Genomic DNA, 19,776 nt, shown 5'->3' with positions numbered 1-19,776 from the left:
TATTATGAGTTTTCAAAGCAGGCCGGAGCCTCATACAACATTACTTTGTTGTGCATTTTTATTCTAGCAATCTACTGGGACCAATTATGATTAGAGAGCCGAGCCTTCATCTCTGAACCTCTACTCGTGTTTATCAAGACCTCATATGCTCGGGCCTTTTCAATTTGATCTTTTTAGCACTTCACTAATGTGTAATGTATTATTTAACTCATAAATGTTTAAACGAGCTAACAAATGCTAGTTCATCACTTTCTGATCTGTAAATTGCCAAACATTCCCATTTATGCCTGCATTAAAAGCTTCCTTTGCTCCGTGCTCATGTTCTGTCCTGATGAATCTTGGGGAAAAGCTTTTGATGTAGTTATTATTGAAGATGCTTTAAGACTGCTAAGAGCAGAACTTTGTGAGAGTCTGATTCTGTAATCACTCTGAAGGGTGTTCTCCATGTGAGGGTCATTCTCCAGCTGCTGCGAAATGCGGTCTTGTTTCCATTTCTATTTGAAAAAAAGTTATTTAACGTGGCAGAAAAATGGGGGGTTGATAGGTCTGTTGATCAATGACATTGACACGCCGATTGCTTTGCAAGGTGCTAAGATTTCTGAAATCTAAAAACATAATTTTCTGAAGCAGGAACTGAAGTCTTGCCACAACCACCAACCAGGCCACTGTGTCTCAAGGACACTGGAGGGCCTGCACTTGTTGCACTTCATAGTGATCGCCTATAGAAGTCAATAAAAATTATGGATATAACTCTAACAGAAAGCCCCCTTGACAAATTATGTAATTTTGAGTTTAGTGATAATGTGCCTGTGTGTTATGAAAAGAAAACAACACTGCTACTTTTTAAAATTAAAATACTGTCATTTTTCAGACCTACAATAAGTTGAGCAGCAGAACACAAAACTGACATATTATCTGGTTTATGGTGAGCTTGTCAGCAAACATTTTCCCCCCACATCTTTCGCATCTAGGTATAGACACCTGAATACAAGCATTACTTTGAAGTTATGTCTCTGGCCATCTGATGAATTTAAGTCCCATATTCAGTCTCATCTTAATTGCCCACTATGTTCACCAGCTAGTCGCTAATTGTGTCTGTCTGCCATTTGGTGCTGAGCAGGTAGTGTGCAGGTGATTTTTAGAGCATTTTTGCCAAAAACGGCTGCCTTGTGACCTTAAAACAACATTCTGAAAGCAGTGGGAATGATCCAAAACAGCTGTAGGCTGAAAAAACAAATATAATGATCTAAAAGCTGAACTGCTCTGTAGAGCTGAGGGGAACTGCAGAGTTGGATGACAAGTCTCTCTGGCTTCATCACTACAAGCGTCGCCTCTTACATATAAGTAATCATGTGATCTATTGTTTATCTCTTTGAATAGAAATATTAATTATAGCTGCTTTAAGTACTCCATAGCTGATTTCACTTCTTCTAGTGTGTACTTTGACAGCAATTTCAAAATAACTTTTATGTCTTCAAGATATCTTTAAAGGGAAATGTTTGGGAAATCATTGAATATCTTGATGTTCTGGCCCCTGTAACTGACAAAGATGGTAGCAGACCATATATGTCACACCTGCTATGTTCATGTTTTTCTAGTCTGGTTAGTTAAGAGAGAATGGCATTAGCCTTTAGGTAGCAAAGTAGATGTCTTCTTTAATGAGTTGTTTTTTAGTGAGATATTTGCTCCCATTATTTAAAACATGCCCCTGTATGAATGTCAGTGCTGAAGTCAGGCACCAAACAAGTAACATAAACTTGGCCACAAAAAGTGCCTTTTACTGTCCCGAGAAAAGATAATTGAGAAAGAAAAGAGAAGCTTTCTAACCACCAGCTTCAGTTTAACAGTGAGACCAGTAGGAGGGTTTCTTTGTCTGTTTAGTTTCTTCCAACAGACGTATTACCCTCATTACAACACATCTCAATTTCTCAAGTTATTTTTTGCCTTTTTTTTCTGTCCAACACGCTTCTAAGTCTTTGCATATTTGGCTAATTGGCAAACCTTTATTACTTTGAGTAGAGGAGAAGAAAGTAAAGCTGGTGTTCTTCTCTCACCCCAGATGCAGGAGATGGCTTTGCACCACCACCAACAGCAACACCATCACCAGCACCCAGACGGCACTCATTATGACCCAACCCGTAACCACCCCCTGATAAACAGCTCACCTCCGATACTGCCCAACCCCATGAGTGCACTGTCCCAGCTAAACCCTCAGGTCAGCCGGAGTGCACTGCCTCATGGTTCCCCCTCACCTCCCGGAAGTAAATCGGCCACACCCTCCCCCTCAAGCTCCAATCAGGAAGAGGAGACTGATCCTCATTCGAAGGTACTGATGTGGCAATGCTTCTCTGGCTTGTAGTGGTGGAGTAGGAGGCGAGGGCTTGGCAGTGCTTCTCAGAGATGGTTCGCATGCTTACTGTTGAGTTTAAACAGGAATTCAGGGGTAGCCATGCTTGTGCTTTTTATTAGGTTGGCTGGCAAATTTTGCTGTTGAGGGGAACTGAAACCATGTTTTTTTTTTGTATGTGTGTATGTAATGGTGGAGTGTGGTGACACATTTGAATAGAAAACTTATTTACAATATTAAGTTGCAAGTGTAAAAACTAACATGATTTTTTGTTATTTCTTAAAATGTCCCCCTGTTTCTTTTTCTATATATACAGCACATTTCCAAAATCTGGTTCACACTTAAAAGCAACACAATCTTGTCTTGGTCCTTTTGTGCAAGATAATTTCACCCTCAGATAAATTTCTTTTCCAATTACACAGTTGCGAATAGCTGACACTCCATTACCACCCTGGCATGTTTGTTGGCAAACTCTTAGACACACGAGGCATAACATGAATATTTTTCCCTGAAGTAATTTGAGAAATATTGTATATTTTCTTTCTAAAGTGAAGGGACCTCTTTTATTTACAGATGTGAGGGATATTTTAATGTGTTTATTATCAACAACACAGATACAAGGTGTCGGCAATCTTATCTAATTTTCTCACTGGAGTCATACGCAGTCTGATTTGAAATCTACCACTCCTTCATTTAAATCACTCAATAAGAAGAGAAGGACACTTGTTTACATGCATTTGGTTTATGTAAATCTGTAAAACTGCTTTCATAAATTGCCCACCAACCAATGTCTTTGTGGATTTGCTTCATTTCTATCAGGGGAATGTGAATGAGTGTATAATTGAATATGCCACATCCACAGTGTTTCAGATTCATCTGTGTATTTAAATACTAGCTTGCATTGATACAATATAACAAGGGGATTCTTTAGTTAAAGAAAATATATTTCCCTCTCTATACATCTCTGCTGTGCTTCTCGCTGTATGTGTGAATAAAAATGATTACCACCTCTCCTATCAGTAAGTAATTCCATTTGCTCTCTCCGATTCATTCGGAGACCACATCAAAGCCAGAGCAGATACAGCAGGCGATTTAAAATTCCTTTCACCCCTAGCACGAAAAGTCAGAATTTATGACTTGCTGAACAACTGAAAAATAAAGATTTGAAAAGGTTTGATAAATTCAACTAACAGATGTTATTTTTGACAAAGTAAGGCAGAAATAAATGCTGTCAGCGAGTGCCTGTGTCAAAGTGTAACTGTCAGAGAAATATTGCTGCAATATTCAAATGCTTGACTTCATGGGTATTGAACAGAGAGCTTCACTTATGGATTTAATGAAGTTTACATGCTTCACCTGAACCCAGTGTTATAAGCATTCATCAGAGATGCAATTATTCCCTCCAGTTGAATTTGCAGACGTTGTTTCTGCAGTGTCAATAAGCTGTTTTGTTTTTTGCGTGTTTTTGATGGTCTTCCAGATCACGGGCGAGAAGCGGCCGTCTTCGGAGATGATGAAGCCCAAGCCCAAACCTCAAAAAAAGAAGAAGAAGAAGGATCCCAATGAGCCTACAAAGCCTGTGTCAGCCTACGCTTTATTCTTCAGAGACACCCAGGCAGCCATTAAAGGACAGAATCCCAATGCCACCTTTGGAGATGTATCCAAGATAGTAGCCTCCATGTGGGATGGTCTGGGAGAGGAGCAGAAACAGGTAGATTGATATTGTGTACATGTACACTCGGAGTATGGAGAATTTACTGTTACAGTAATTGTTCTTTGTACTTAAAGCATTACTATGTAACATTTGAAAAAAGAAATAACACATTTTTCTTCTCACAAATGAAAAGTTTAAAGTTGCTGCTGAAGCCTTACATGATCTGGTATGACCAGTAGCTTATGGCGGCTAGTAAACTTAATAAATAAAATATTGCTATGTCACTATGTCACTGTTACTGCATCAGTTTGCTATTTGTGATACAGTAGCATTTTATGTTAACCTGTAATTGCCACTTACTATTTGGGAAAACTTACTTAGCATTTTCTAGCCATGTGGAGGCAGTGGAAACAAGCTGTAAACACAACACCGGCATTACCATCATCTTACAAGCAGATATAGGGAGCTTGTTAGCAAACAGTTGCCTATTTACACATCCAGCAGATACGGAGAAACATAAGCAGTCATGTTCCTGGCCGCCTGGTAAATGAAAGGCAAATATTGACTCTCCTTTTAGCTCTGTTTTTGGTATTCACCATCTCCTGATGGAAATATCTGGCTCTTAAGCTGCTAAATGCTCCTCTATGTTCAACATCTAGTCGTTAACTTTATCTCTCTAATATGTGGTGCTGGAAAGGAAGACTACAATGGGGTTTTCGGTTGCATCTGCCTGCTGCGTCCAAAAACAATGCTATAAGAGCGTGAGAGTGAACCAAAACAGTAAATAAAGCTCAAGAGAACGATAGTGAGTATTCACATCCCTTATGTGATCCAATTGTTAAAGAGGTGGTATTATGCTTTTAGGCTTTTCCCCTCTCCTTTATTGAGTTATATCTCTTTTTTGTGCATGTAACAGGTTTGCAAAGTGAAAAAGCCCAAAGTCCAGCCCAAAGGGAGTTCCCATCTCCCACAGTAAGCTCTGCTCTGAACCTCTTGTTTGTAGTCCAGCCTTTCACTTCCTTTACTTGTGATGTCACATTGAAAACGCAGCATAAAGCTTGCCAAGCGGCTAGCAGGGTCAGGCACGCCCTCAAACCAAGCTAGTCTGAGTAGAGGCCATTTGGCTCAACTGGCCTTTGTTTGGGTTTCCATTGTTGAAATATTGTACCTGTACCTGCTTCCAGGTACTTTTTTTCGTATCACCTCACCTCCGTCCGTTCCAAGCCAGCTGAGGGATACAAAAATGTAACATGAAAACACGACAGACTGCTGATTGGTCAGAGTATGGTGGCCCGTAGGTTTCAGGCCTAATACAAAAGCCACAACACTGAACGCAAATCCCACAACACGAATACAAACGGAACAACACGATTACAAAAGCCACAACATAATTACAAAAGCCACAACACAAATTCAAAAACCAGAACGGAAATACAAACGCCACAACACAAATACAAAAAGCCACAACACAAATACAGAAGGCCACAACGGAAGTTGACAACGAAAGAGACGCTTAGTAACAGTGGGTTACTCTCCGTAGAATACAGCTATCCAGTAGTACAGCGGCAATGTAACCCATCCAGGAGGTCCGGGGTTCGAATTGTAGAAAGAACAGTCTTTTTCAGGAGACTTTTCCGCATAATAGTGTCTGCCAAATTAGTAAATGTAGGCCTACATGGAAGAAGAAATTCTTACCCGTTTGATAAATAAGTAATACTTCTGTTCTGGTCAAATAATATACAGCGGGATAATCCACTGTTACTAAGCGTCTCTTTCGTTGTCAACTTTCGTTGTGGTTCACTTCCGTTGTGGCCTTTTGTATTTGTGTTGTGGCTTTTTGTATTTCCGTTGTGGCTTTTGTATTCGTGTTGTGGCTTTTGTAATCGTGTTGTGGCGTTTGTATTTCCGTTGTGGTATTTGAATTTGTTTTGTGGCTTTTGTGTTCGTGTTGTGGCTTTTGTAATTGTGTTGTGGCGTTTGTATTTGTGTTGTGACTTTTGTATTCGTGTTGTGGCCTGAAACCTACGGGCCACCGTAGTCAGAGAGAATATTCACTATTCACTGCATCATCATTGCGTGCGCCAGACAGAGGCCAGTAACAGAAAGTTTTATATTTTACAGTTTTCGTATGGAATTTCATCACTAAATCCACTTCTGAGATGTTTTGAGGTGAGAAATCAACTGTGTAGATTTCGAAATATTGACAGTTTTAGTGATGGCGGAACAAAAATGTGCTTGAATATTATCGGAGTTCAGGAGCTCCGCAAGTGGCGGCGGGGGAAGCCTGTACCAACCCGCCGTCACACAGACCGCTACAGCAACAACGGCAGAGGAAAACACAGCTGGAAGGTTTTCATACCGCTTATCTGTCTTTACATTCTGAGTAATGTTGAAACGATGAGAATATGAAAATGAGAAAGCTGTGTGGATCGCTGGTGTGTGTGTCGCATTGAACATTACATCGCGGCAGTTGTGTGTGGCGTCGCTATGACGACAAGCTACATACTATCTCTGGGTACTGTCTGCAATGGAAAACGGAGCAGCTATGGTAGCATTTTTCGGCAAGGCAGCATAGATCGTCAGAACACCGGCAACAGTTCAACGTTTATTCCTAAAAGACTCCGACTCTGTTTGGGCCTGGAAATAATAATCATAATCACAACCTGTAAGTATGCTTTATTGGTTGTGAATTATATTTAAAATAAACACGACAATGTAACTTCACAGACTGTTCAAGTGCGGAGTTGTTGTAAACGTTGGCTAACACAGCTAAAGTTATAGCTATAATGCTAATGTTACACCCGATGTGAAAGCTACTGAGCAAACGTTCAAATTGTTTGGCCAATTTTTATGTAAAATTGAGTTGAAATATGGTGATTTTTGTAGTGGTTTATTGTAAGATGTGGAACAATGATGTTGTGGACTTGTGAGTAACTTATACCATCTGCTAGGTTACGGTCACAGTCTGAAGCGGCTTTGATTTGGATCACACTACCTTGCTTCTTACGACCCGCCCTTCTCTGCTTCTGATTGTCTAGTAGTCGTTACCTGGGAACTGCACATGTGCAACTCCCAACAAAGATTTTGTACAAGTCAGATGCATCACTCTGTAGCTCAAGAGCGGAGCGTACAACACACAGGGTGAAAAGAGGAGCTGCAGCAATGTGCAGTATGAGAAAAATATGGTGTTTTTTGAAAATTAAACCATGTAAACCCGTTCTGGTACAACGCCTAAATAAGATTTTGAACCTGAAAATGAGCACAATACCACCTCTTTAATATAGAAATATTGATTATAGCTGTTTTTAGGTGCTGATTACAGTGGGTTACCACCTTTCAACCTTAGTTATGACACTCCATGGCTCTGGGTAGACCAATAGTTGACTAGCCACCACTCAAATGATGTGTTGCACATTTAAATGTTAGTAATTAGCATGAAATCACTGTAAAACCACTCTAACAACCCAGTTTAAGTGATTAGATTGTGGTCATGCAAAGATCAGGTTCACCATACTTACTCTGTAAACTCTGCAGAGCATTCACAGTTTCCTCAATGTATCTGCTGTAACACACTGTGGGCAAACTGAGACTTTGTATCTATGTATCTGTCTCATGCAGCTGCAAAGATTTAACAAGAAAGCGTGCAGATCTGGTATTGCTTGTCACAATATTATGTCCTTATAACTAGTTAGCAAGTCTACCTGGCAAGGGCCAATTAGAAAATGTTAACTGGAAGTGCAGTCAAGTTAGGTTGTTTATACAAGCATAGGAGCATACTTCAGGCTGTATTGTATATCACACGATCTACAGTGATTACTGAATATATCACAGAGGTCTACTCACAAAACCTGGATAAGGATCAATTTCAGAAGTGTATTACCAACATCAGTTGTTTCTTGTATGCTGAAACTGCATAAATGTGTATTTAAAAAGTGGAATAATGGTGCAGCACCAGAACATTTTTGTTTTAAAATGAGATCATCATCTCGCACTCTCTATAATGTCAACTTGCATGGCAGTGAACATGCAGCTAATGCCTTGAAACCTTTTTTTTTCTTTTTAATGATCTGTGAATTAGACATGCACCAGTACAAACTCAACTGGTAGGATATCTATTATTATCCTGTCCCCGTGCGGTGGAAATTGTATATTGAAAGAAATGAAAAGTTTGCTACAATCAGCCGTGTAGATATATTTCCTTGAATATTTTCAGGAGTCAATTTTATTTTATTACAGTTTGACCTGTGCATATGGAACTGCATTAACATTTACTGCAGTTTTGAGCATTTCCGTCCAGCACATTTTCTATTTCATTTTAGCATTCCAGGCCAACAGACAAAGTCAAAGGGGTTTCGATGTGTTTGCAGTAACAAATGATGGTGTGAAATGAATAGAAAACGAGACAGTCTGATGATCATGCACAGACTCATATTTTTAGAATATCCAGTCAGGGCGCAGCCTATTGGGTGTCAAATAAAAGCACCTGTCTCCATGACAAAGTGCAGCCCATTCTCCTCAGCCCCAGCCACTGTCGACTAGACCCTATCTAGCATGTGTGTGTTTTCCTCCAACCAAACCCACTTTATACGCTGGACTTTGGAGGCCGTCTGTCCCTTTTATTTGCAGTTAATTTTTGCCGCCTTCACCGGGGCTCTTCACCATGAATCTTCATTTCACCGCTGACACCCTTGAATGTGAATTCCTCATTTCCTGTCCTTTTATTTATATCTGTTGCCTGGTGATTTGATCATGCTGGGAATACAAGATTAGCAATTGCCTTGTCCTTGGTTTTGCCTCAAGGACATCTGCTCCTGAAATGTTATTGTTTGTGCTTCTTAACCCTTTGTGTCTGGGCTTCTTTTCCACCTTAGATTTTGCCCGGTGGATGCAATGTTCTCTCTCTCACTCTGTGTGTGTCTCTCTCTTCTCCCAAATGCATTTGTCCTTCAAATGAAACTAACAAAAGGGCAATTCCGCCATTAAAAATCCACCCATTTATTGTGCCGTTCCACAGCTAATTTTTTGATTTGTTTGTGCATTCATGTGTTTAATCAAACCTGTCACCTCGCAAGACACATAATTAACTTGAGGTAATGATGTCATTATGGAATGAAATGTAGTACCCTGTCTGGGCAATAACACTGTGATTGCTCTAATTATTCTCTGTGATAGCACTGTCACTTATTCCAGCACAACAAATGGATAAACTTGTTAACCGTGTATTTACACAGTGTATCCAATTCAACTACTGCACGTTAATACTCTAAAGAAATGAAAATGTCTGACTTTGGTTAAATATAACAACATATTGTAGCATATTGTATCTACAACAACAATCCATGGACCAGTAATGTTCAAGTGAAATACGTTTAGAATGTAAACTGTCCAAGCCAGGCTCGTATACCTTGAACATTTTCAATATACGGCTTCAATTTCTATCTCTCTCTGCTCTTGATCTGTTGATGTATATGCTGTTGTGCCTTTTCTTTTTTTTCCCAACATTGGCTGTCACGTCATCTCTATAGGGCCGATGAGGTGTGTTCTATAATGTCACAGTCAGACCCTCTGGAGCCTTGCAAGAGCACCAGAATGTAAACACAACCCTTCCCCTACACACAGCCTTGTTTTAACTAGAACGTGGCCCCTGTTTCCAATTACCCTTAGTACTTCTCAAACACACCATGCAGCAGAATTCACACAAATGCATTGAAGGCAGCATGTTTTTATTGCTGTATTTAACTGAAGAAACGATCAGAAGTTTCATTGTTGTGATTTGTGTTCTTTTTTTGAGCTTCAGTGTGCATTTCCCCCACTTTGCTCATGTCGTTGTGTATTCTCCAGTGCCGCCCTTGAGTTTGGTAGAACAAAGTGTTTTATTTTATTCAAGTTTATGTTCATATTTTCTTTTATATTAAGATGTTTTCAAATGCCTGTACGCCATACAGCGTTTTTTTAATTCCCAAAGGCCTTTGTTTTATAGTGCAAGATCAATGCGTAATGTGGGCTGCGTTATTCCTCAAGGTGACTACATGTTAAAGCTGGCCCAGAAACACAAAAGAACATTTTTCTTGTTTTTGTTATTTAAGATTAAGATCAATTTTCCGTTTTTACAGCAGTGGGGAGGAACAGTGATAACGGTGTTGGGTAGGAGGGAGGAGAGACTTTAGCTTTATTTAATTGAGACTGCTGTGTTGGAGTTGTCGGTTAAAGGTCGGAGATAGAAGGAAAAGAACACTGTCACTTTGTTTAAATGGCATGCTTTGATATTAAACTCCTTGTATAGGTAAAATATTAAGCATCTGTCCAAAAACATCTAGTTTTTTGCCTTTATGTCTACCTTTCACATACATTTATTTGTTGGGGGTTTTCATGTGTAACTAGTCGTCCTCTCTTCGACTGCTTTTCACCTGTCATCTCTCCACCTTTTCTACTTCCCGTTTGTTTCCTCCTCCTCCTTCTCTTCTTTCGGTCGTCAGGGTAATCACTCCCTTTAGTGTCAGCAGGGTGCAGAGTTATTGTCTCCTGTAATTAACTGGTTATCAAACAAGAACATTTCATTAAGGTACAATTAGGGGCTAATTCAGGCGGGACACCTCTGTGTCAGGATTACGATGGAGGCATATGCTCTCCCCTTGCAGCTTTGTTATTTTTAATTCATACTGACCTGCAGCCTCTGACGGCTTCAATTGCTAATGAATCCACTCACTTTGGAATAATTAGACATCCTTAGGCATGGTAATTTATTTAAAAGTATCCGTCATTGCGCGAATCATTAGCTGTGTTAAATTAATTTGAAATTAAAGCTGCTGGGAGTAGTTTGGGGTTCATTAAAGAGGCAGCCATGGCTCTATCAATATTTAAGGAGTCAGGGGTAAGGTTGTCACTTTTTTGTTTTTTAACAAGAACTGTAATTCTTAAATGGGATTATCTGTTTTTATTATGGAAATCTGTTGTTTTTGTCGTGTATTTTGGAGTTCCTAGTTCAACAGAGTCTAATATCTGAATGTGTATCATGGAAGGAAAATAATAATAATATTGTAAATAGGGATGAGTAAGAGGATAAACATCAGCTGTTTGAGCAAGAGATTGTATCCGTCTTCATCCAGGTTTGTTTGCTGTTCTGTTTGTATATTGACTGTATGTGTTAGCAGCTGCCAGCCTATGTGCATTCGACAACGCATGAATGCTTAATGGTTATTCTACCCCACCTCTTTGAAAGAAATGACCCTGTCCATGGTGCCACAGACAGTCTCTCGCTGAGGATCAGTAATTACCCATTGCATTAACACACACACACATACAAACACACACTTTCCTTCATATTAAAATGCTCCAGAGAGAAAAGCTGAGATCTGAGTCTTCCTCATCGATTTAAGGGTGGACTTTTTGCGACTTGTTTTCCCCCCGCATCAAAAAGGCAGTGGCAGCTATAAAAAGCCCTTGAGTGACATGTGATGACATTAACTCAAATTCCCTGTCTTAACGCATCATTTGAGGTTAATTCAGAATGCTTGAGATTGCCTCTTTGCTAATGCTGTTTTGAATTCTTTTTTTTTTTCTTCTACGTCTGAATGATTTGCTGGGACATCAGCTCTGATTAAGAGATGAGCAACAGCCTTAATAGAGGAAGAGCAGGCTTAAAAGCAGTACACAAAATGACAAACAGCTTTTCACTCCTCATTTAGCTCCATAATATTTCCACAAGCTTTCTTGACATTTAATTTTGGACATTTTGAAGAAATTAATGATTCAAATGCAGCAACATCATGCAGATGGTCAAATCCCCTTGACTTGATAACGGTGTAATGAATGCATTTGATAGGTTTTTCATCGCAGAGCACACTGCCAGGGTCACACAATCACACCATGACTCCCAAAATCTCATCCACATCAGTCAGTGTTGACCACAGGGTCATTTTAGCCTTTGGCATCACCTTGTAATCAATCGTTGTTGTTGTTGTGTTTGCTCCTACAGAGCTACAAGAGGAAAACAGAGGCTGCTAAGAAGGAGTACCTGAAAGCCCTGGCCGCCTACAGAGCCAGTCTGGTTTCCAAGGTAACCACGGGGGTCACGTCTTTGATATACATGGGTCAGCAGCGATATAAGGGATGATAAATTAGACAGAATTCCTCTCGCTCTTATTCCAAGGAAAGGGTCCACTAGCTACACAGAGGTGTTAAGATGTTTGTGCATATGTGTGTGTGTGTGTGTGTGTGTGTGTGTGTGTGTGTGTGTGTGTGTGTGTGTGTGTGTGTGTGTGTGTGCGCAAAAGAGAACAGTGAAAATTAGGCCTCAAACACACCCGATTTGCAACCTGGGGAGAAATGAAAAGTAATAGTACAAATCTGTGTGTGTGTGTGTGTGTTTGTGCTTATCAGTGTGCACATGTAAGAGTAGAAGTGGACATTACCTATCATTTGCAGTCCTCCTGGTGTCTCTGAGCTCCCTGATGGGCCACTAATGTGTTGGCTGAGGTTTGCTCACACCTACTGCTCTCTCTTTGCTGCAGGTTACTCCAGTTGAGCCCAGAACATTAATACCCTTTTTTAATCGCCTTTGTATAAAAACCACACCCACATTGTAAAATTTCCATGTTTTTAAAAGCTGATATAATATGTCCCCCCCACCACCACCACCATCCCCACAACTCTTTTTACATCTGCTTATATGATAGTTATAACAGTACAGGGGTGTTTCAATCTGGTGGTGCGCTGCATTTCATTTCAGTCTTTCTGCATTGTTTTCGAAACACAACTCTAAATTGCATTAGCATATACCAAGCTCCTCCTCTTCCCCCTCCCTCTCCCCATCCTCTTTCCTCCCCTCCGCACAGCGCCACACTTCCTCTCATGCTCATGGGCCGAAAACAAGCACCTTGATTAAGGCATGAATAGTTAATTCATCAGCCTCTTCACTGTGGCATACTTTCAACTAAAAAGACTATTCTCATTTCTTGTCTTTTGGTGCAATTAGACATTCATGTCAGAGCTCCTATACAGAGGCTTGATTGATACTATATGTTGGTAGATTGCCAGTCAAACAACTGACTGACAAAAATAAACCTGCAACCCCTCCCATCACTACCACCACCACACTCATTCAGGACCAGCCAATCTGAATGCGCGCCTGAATCTCATGATTCACCATAACTGTCTTTTTTAATTACCAATGAAGGAGTCTTTTCAAAGTAAATTGGGGTGGGTGGAATTGGAGGTAATTGGAGTATCATTTGAAGGATTTACATCTTCAGCGTGCACCTGTTGCCTTTTTGTTTTGTGACGCATGCCAGTTTGTTTGGGAGAGGTGGAAAAAAATAAAGTTTGATTGCTTCCCACTGTGTGTCATGGCACTTCTCTTGTGTTCGTCTGAATCCAAAAACTCCAATTGCAGTGTGTGATTTTAAAAAGTCTACATTAAAAAAGTCACGCTGTGTTGTAAATTTCACAGATTTCATGATTTTATAAATGTTTCAATCCTCGTAAACTCTCATTTAATACATATGCTGTTCATATATTTCCTCTGATAAATATGAAGTCATTTTACTGCAATATCCTGCAATTTCCTGTTAAAATAAAGTTAGTTGCAACAAATCACACCCATCCTCTCGCTCTTTCCCGCTCCCATCACACCATTTCTTCAGTATTTCATTTTCCACTTGACCCTGTGTCTGTCCCTCTCTTTTATCCATCCCTCCATCCCGTTCCATTGATTATTTCAGGGTTCAGAGGGATGGATGTGAGCCATTACTAAATAGCAGACCACCACACATCACTTTTGCCAGTCTGACAGTTAATGAGAAACACTGGATGTATTTCATACATACACCATCTCAAGAAAGAAAGGTAGAAAGAAAAACCTGCAGAATAAAGTGTGTGTGTGTGTTTGTCATGTTTCACAGCATCTACAGGGGAAAAAATAAGTAAAGAGAAGAGGAACACAGCTGGGACCATGGGTAGCATTAGCCACAACAGATTATACTGTAAATACTTTAGGTAATGAATAGTATAGAATTAGTGCACACTGTCGCTTGCTGGTGATCCATCGAGTCCAATGATGAAATCCCTCCTCGTTACCGGTGTGTTGTTTGATGACTATAGAGTCCAATTCTTGATCCACAGGTTTTATTGTACGTTGGGCATATAAAGTCTGTGTTAGTGGGTGCAGGCATAGCAGTGTGTCTCCTTTGTCTTTTCTGTTGTTTTCTCACATTACGCTCCATTTCCAGCTGTCACTATACCACCGTTTACAACCACATTTTCACATCAAATAAAAGTTTCTTGTCACTTTTCAATTTATTTCACAAAGTTATTTAAATAATTGACTTTGAAATTGAATTTGCCGACACCAGCTGCTCCTTTTCTTTTGCTTCATTGACATTGTTTTAAAATAACATCCCACGAGAGGGCTGTCTCGGGGGAATGAGGACGCGCAAAGACTTATGGGACAGTTTCATAATTTAGTGACCATCAGCTCCATCAGCTGTATATATCAAATATATTTGCATACTAAACACGCACATACTATAACTTTTTTATTAAGTATTATTTACTATTTATTATAAGCTATTTGGAAACAAGGTCATAACACTGGCCGTGCTTTTTGATTCATTTCAGTAAGAACTCTAATTGCAATATGTTAAATATTCAAGTCCTAACCATTACATAAACCCTTCAGCAAGGTGCACACTGGTAATATTTCACTGAATACTTGATTTATCCTTAAAGGATAATTCCAGTTTATTACCACTTTAGTCTTATTTTTGTAGCTTTGGCTTTCATTTCTAGCGCTTGATAACATTGTACTCATCAAGAAAATGGCTGAGAACCTAGAACATGGTAACATTAATAAAGTCAGACAGGTTGTAAACAAGCCACCAATCTAGCCAGAATATCTGAACCACTTTATTCCGAGGTAAAACCAAAATCCCTCATTGCACAATGAAAACTGTTTGTGTACAAAACTGCAAATGTATGTTGTGATATACTGAAATTATTCTTTAACGCTGATGGCATGTTTTCCCTTCTCCTGCCTCCCCTCTAGACATACAATGATCCTGTGGAGACAAAAAGTGTCCAAACAAGCCAGGCTTCTCCACATATGATGCCAGCCAACCCGCCCCTCTACAGTGTGCCACCTCCACCCCAGCCGTCGTCGCCCTACCTGGGGCCCGGGGCCTTCCCGCTCACCGACCTGCAGAGCTACGCAGGTCACGCCCCTCGCCACACCCTGTCGCAGACGCTCAGCCAATCACAGATGCTGCCCAGCATTAGTGCCTCTCCCCCATCCTCCTTCCAGATCAGCCCACCCCTTCACCCCCACCAGCAGCTCTCCCTGCACCAGAGCTCGCTCCTCAACCAGCCTATCCGCATGCAGCAGGTCCAGTCCCAGCCAATCATCTCTCACCAGATGGGGCTGCAGGCCTCTCTTCACTCCCCACCTCCTGGGCAGCAGGTATGGAAATAAACTGAGACACATTCACTGCTGTGGACTAGTTTATACTTTAAGATGTTGGCTTAATTTTCTTTCTTTCTCCAGGGTTTTTCCCACCTCCAGTCAGAGTATCAGAAGAGCATTGGTGGTTCCCAGTCTCCAGGGGCCCCTGGCCCTGGTCCAGGCCCTGGAGTGGCTCAGAGCCATGACTGGGACAGTGAATACTGCAATCGGGAGTGTGGCAACCACTGCAGGTCAGTGGAGACAGTATCATTTGTTTCCCATAATCCAGTAGGGATGGAAATCTCGATTCGATTATGATTCATAGGGCTGCGACGCGATTATAAAACGATTGTCAATGCATCTATACAGGATCTCTGGATAATTACTAAGGATTTAATTTGCGCATTAAGAAACATCTCATAATTAGCTTAAAAGGACTACTTTGCATCCCTGATTTACTTCCATTAACCTCAGCTCCATGTCACTAACTTCATTTCTTTAATTGTCAGAGTCCTCTGAAAACTGAAATATAATTATCAGGATGTACAGTATCTATACACCAGTTTAGTCTAAGCTTGTACCAGATGTAAGTTAGTAATGACGTACAGCTGAGCTAATTAAAATTAACGTTACTTCGTTACTAATTTATCTAACGTTACATAACAGCCAAAAAATGTGCTGTACAGGGGAGATTTTAGCTAACACCAACTGCCTTCATGTTTCCAGCAGTTGGAGAAACTGCAGACTTTTATAAACGGACACACAGTGACCTACACTGCACATGAAATTTACTGCTAATATTTTTCTCCACTAACTTTCATCTTCATGTTCTGCCACTCGCTCTCTCTCATTCGCACGGCCTCACACACAGGATACACAGAGAGCTGCCAAGCGTTGAGTGTCACCATGTTTGCACAGTGTGCGAGTTAAAATCATTACTTGCGCATTGATAATAATGATTGCGTGATATGTAAGTTGAGTGGTTATTCATGGCACAGCGTTGGTGTGCCGAATATAGGGGGCACACTGGTTACATGCATGCCACAGAGCGCTGCACTTACACGAGTTCCTCCTTTTGTGTTCCTTCAACATTAGGTTATCAATTAACATATAAATAATCGAGTCCAGCGTTTCCACTGCAACCCTTATTGCTGCAACACATCAAATCATATAGTCTTGAATGACATTTGAAGGGGAGACAAATGAAGTGAGTTAAACCAAATGGACGTTTCAAAAACATGCCAAGACTATGGGACTCCATTGATACCTTGTTAATTTAAGGTTTTCAGGTTGAACTTGTCAGATAGATCCAGTCCTATCTAAGTCCTAGACCAGAACTCCCTTAGATATAAGCATATAGAGTCATGTCAGACGTCTCTCCCACATCTTTCACAATATAAGTGTTGAAAATTGTCAGCTCCGTTCCAGTGAGACAAGGGAGACAGCTGGAGAGGTAATGGTGAGATAATAGAGCTTGTCATGTGTTTGTCAGACAGCAGTAAAAAACAGATGTTCCCAACAGAAGTTTTCACTGTTACAGTTTGGCAGGCTGTGCAGTCCTGCAGCACTGTAAGATCTTTTTAAATCTACAGTGCTCGTCGAGCTAAAGCACTATGAAATGTTTTGTTTATTTATGGGGTTTGGTTAGAGCAAGGTAGAAGCTAAGAGAATGGGTGTTTCGGCTTAAATTGCGGCCGTCAGGGAATGAAAAGCATTTACAATCAGAGAAAAATATGTCTGTTCTTCCTTCCTTTTCTTTACCGCTGTATCTTTGTGCGTAATCTAACCTGCGTCTCTGTTTTTGCTTTTTCTCTCTCCAGTGGCAGCATGATTGGCAGGGACAAGCCACTCTACCTCACCTGAAATTGAAGATCTTGCCCTGTCGACAAATACGACACCGAAGAGTCTACTCTCACCCACGACCCCACCCCACCCCGTCCCCCACCACCCCTAACCCCTCAACCCTCTTCTGATGCACACACTTACACACACTCACACTTACATATAATTACATACAAACACACACACGCAAACAAACATCCTCCCAAACACCACCACCTTTTGTTGTCAATGTAATTATTATTTCTCTTTTTCTAGAAGAATTTGTGACCAGAGTTTTTTGACTAGATGACTGCTGTCTGTACCACTTAATGTATTAGCAGTCCTCTTGCTGTTTAAAATTTGCCAAGCACTTATAAAGCCCATCCCCTCCCTCCCTCCTGCTCCCTCCCTCCTGCTCCCTCCCTCCTGCTCCCACCCTCCTCTCTGAGTTGTGTGTCTGCGCTCTCTCCGATGCAGGCCGGGCTGTAGAGCACTCCTCTTCTGTGTCACCATCAAAGTCCCCTCAGGGACCCCATCCAGCTTTAATTAGAATGAGAAGAAAAAATTACTCTTCCTCTTCTTTAATCATTTTAATTTCCTTTTGTGTTTTTCCTTTTTTGTTGTTGTTGTTGCTGTTTTATTTATTTCTGGCTTGCAAAATTGTTCCTCTTTTTTTGCCAATAAGCGTTGGGCCCTGTACTGTAGAAAAATATAAACTTCTAGTAGGTTCATCGCAGGCTTAGATGTTATGGTAGCTTTGCTTAAGGGCCTGCAAATTAATACAAAAAGCTTGGGTTGGGAAGAGAAACAAAACAAAAAGAATCTTTTTTTAATATTAAAGACCTGTTGAGGTCTACTGAGCTGTCACAGTGTGATTGTAAATATCACTTTTATGGGATCAAATTGGGAATTGGAAGTCGAGATAGATTTGTTTCTTCTTTAATATTACATGTAAGTCATTTTATGTGCGTGTGTGTGTGTGTGTGTGTGTGTATGTCTGGACGTTAGAATGTACCCCATTCATGACGTGTGCAGTTGAGTGTGTATGTGCACGGACACACACTTGCGCGCAAGAGTGTTTCAGTGTTCGAGTGTTGAGTCTTTCTCGTGAATTTTAACAGCCTTGTGCAGCTGGATTTCAGAGGAGTATTTCACACTCTCGTTCTTGCATTAAATCTGTGCTCACTGGTGTGTTTTTTTCCAATAAAGTTCAATCTAAAACTGAATACACAATATGTGTCCTGCAGATCATTAAATGGAAAGAGCCAGGTGAGAGATAAAGAGGAAAGAGATAGAAGGAGAGAAAGAAACGCCGTGAGATAAAATGAGATATAATGTTGCAGGTGGGAAAAAAAAGATATTGCCTCAAAACGCCCCACCCCCTTTTTCTTATTTTGTCTGACCATAATGTCAATTTTCTCTCCTCGACATGCAGAAGTGAAGTAATGAAATATGTGAATGGAGCCATCACATCCACATTACAGTGATTTTTATAAGTTTCTAGTTGGTGTTTGGTTGTGTTGATCTCATCTTTTTAACTTTTTGTGTGATTAACAGAAATGCATTTTGCTGACAAAGACATCTGTATTTATCTCTTTACTGTAGCATAATTTCAGTTTTAGTTGTTACAGAACTATAACATTTTAAGTTGTGTAAAAAAAACCTGCCAATTGTAGTTATTTTATTTGTAAAGCCAGTAATGATAAAAATTTTAAATGGTTATCAACATATTGTTTCCGCTAGTTGCCCATCAGCTATTTGACAGGTTTTCTTATTTATGAGAGAAATTAGATCACTTTTGCTTCTTACAATGGAGGTGTATTTTTATTCTTATTTTATTGTTCTTTTTCCCTCTGGTTTGATAAAACTGATGATGAACACAACAATGATTTTTTTTCTTTATTTTTTACATTTTAGGTGCTGCTCCTTTTTTTTTTCTTGCCAGCAGCATCTGTTTGTGTCACAATGCTTCTTTTATTTTAAACCTGCATAATAAAAAAAAAAGTTTAAAAGTGATAATGTCTGATGCCTTGTTAATTTCCCTTTTTGTCCCCTTCACCAATTGTTTTAAAGACATGATAATCGTTGTTTTAATAACTACCAACACCCCCAACTGACTGTACCTTACAGTTTATTTGCACTTAGGAGGGTCACATTTGTATTCTATATTTATATTTAGCTCAGGGCTCCAATGGCATTAGCTAATTAGCCGCGGGCACAGTGTACACGAGCCAGCGTGGATTCTGCCAGTAAACTATCTTAACAAACAAGAGAGCAGATGCGAGAAGACGTTTGCTTTGCTTGTGAAAGTGGTGCATCGTAGGCGTCTAGTGTGAGATAAAGAGAACAGAGAAATGCAATGTGCACACAAACTCAGGCAACCGTCCAAGTACTGATTTTACCCCAATTGCACACAAGTCTTCTTAGAGACTTTCTGAGAGCGAGAAGGAGAGACTGAAATGGAACTGTCACGAGCCCTCCATTCAATGTTTTATTCATTTTACGTCTGCCTGCCTTCTC

The 19,776-nt window shown here is 40.3% G+C and overlaps 1 protein-coding gene across 5 annotated transcripts in view; it reads left to right on the top strand.

The window, feature by feature from the left end:
* Positions 1–19,272, top strand: part of tox2 (TOX high mobility group box family member 2) — a 118,227-nt gene extending 98,955 nt beyond the window's left edge. For 2 of the 5 annotated variants that reach the window (XM_038697244.1, XM_038697242.1), the window contains exons 5-10: positions 2,060–2,326; positions 3,816–4,058; positions 11,977–12,057; positions 15,043–15,453; positions 15,538–15,686; positions 17,256–19,272. In XM_038697244.1, the coding sequence (XP_038553172.1) occupies positions 2,060–2,326; positions 3,816–4,058; positions 11,977–12,057; positions 15,043–15,453; positions 15,538–15,686; positions 17,256–17,298 (1,194 nt within the window). In that variant the 3' untranslated portion in view covers positions 17,299–19,272. The remainder of the gene's footprint in view (positions 1–2,059; positions 2,327–3,815; positions 4,059–11,976; positions 12,058–15,042; positions 15,454–15,537; positions 15,687–17,255) is intronic. The other 3 variants (XM_038697243.1, XM_038697245.1, XM_038697246.1) reach the window with 3 other exon arrangements.
* The last annotated feature ends 504 nt before the right edge of the window (positions 19,273–19,776 follow it).

Source organism: Micropterus salmoides, unplaced genomic scaffold (assembly GCF_014851395.1).
Source record: "Micropterus salmoides isolate LMB-PRFRI ecotype aquatic unplaced genomic scaffold, ASM1485139v1 Ms_hic_scaffold_4, whole genome shotgun sequence".
In the NCBI taxonomy this organism is placed as follows: Eukaryota; Metazoa; Chordata; class Actinopteri; order Centrarchiformes; family Centrarchidae; genus Micropterus; species Micropterus salmoides.
The sequence above is the reverse complement of the archived record's forward strand: the minus strand, read 5'-3'. Positions and strand labels throughout refer to the sequence as shown.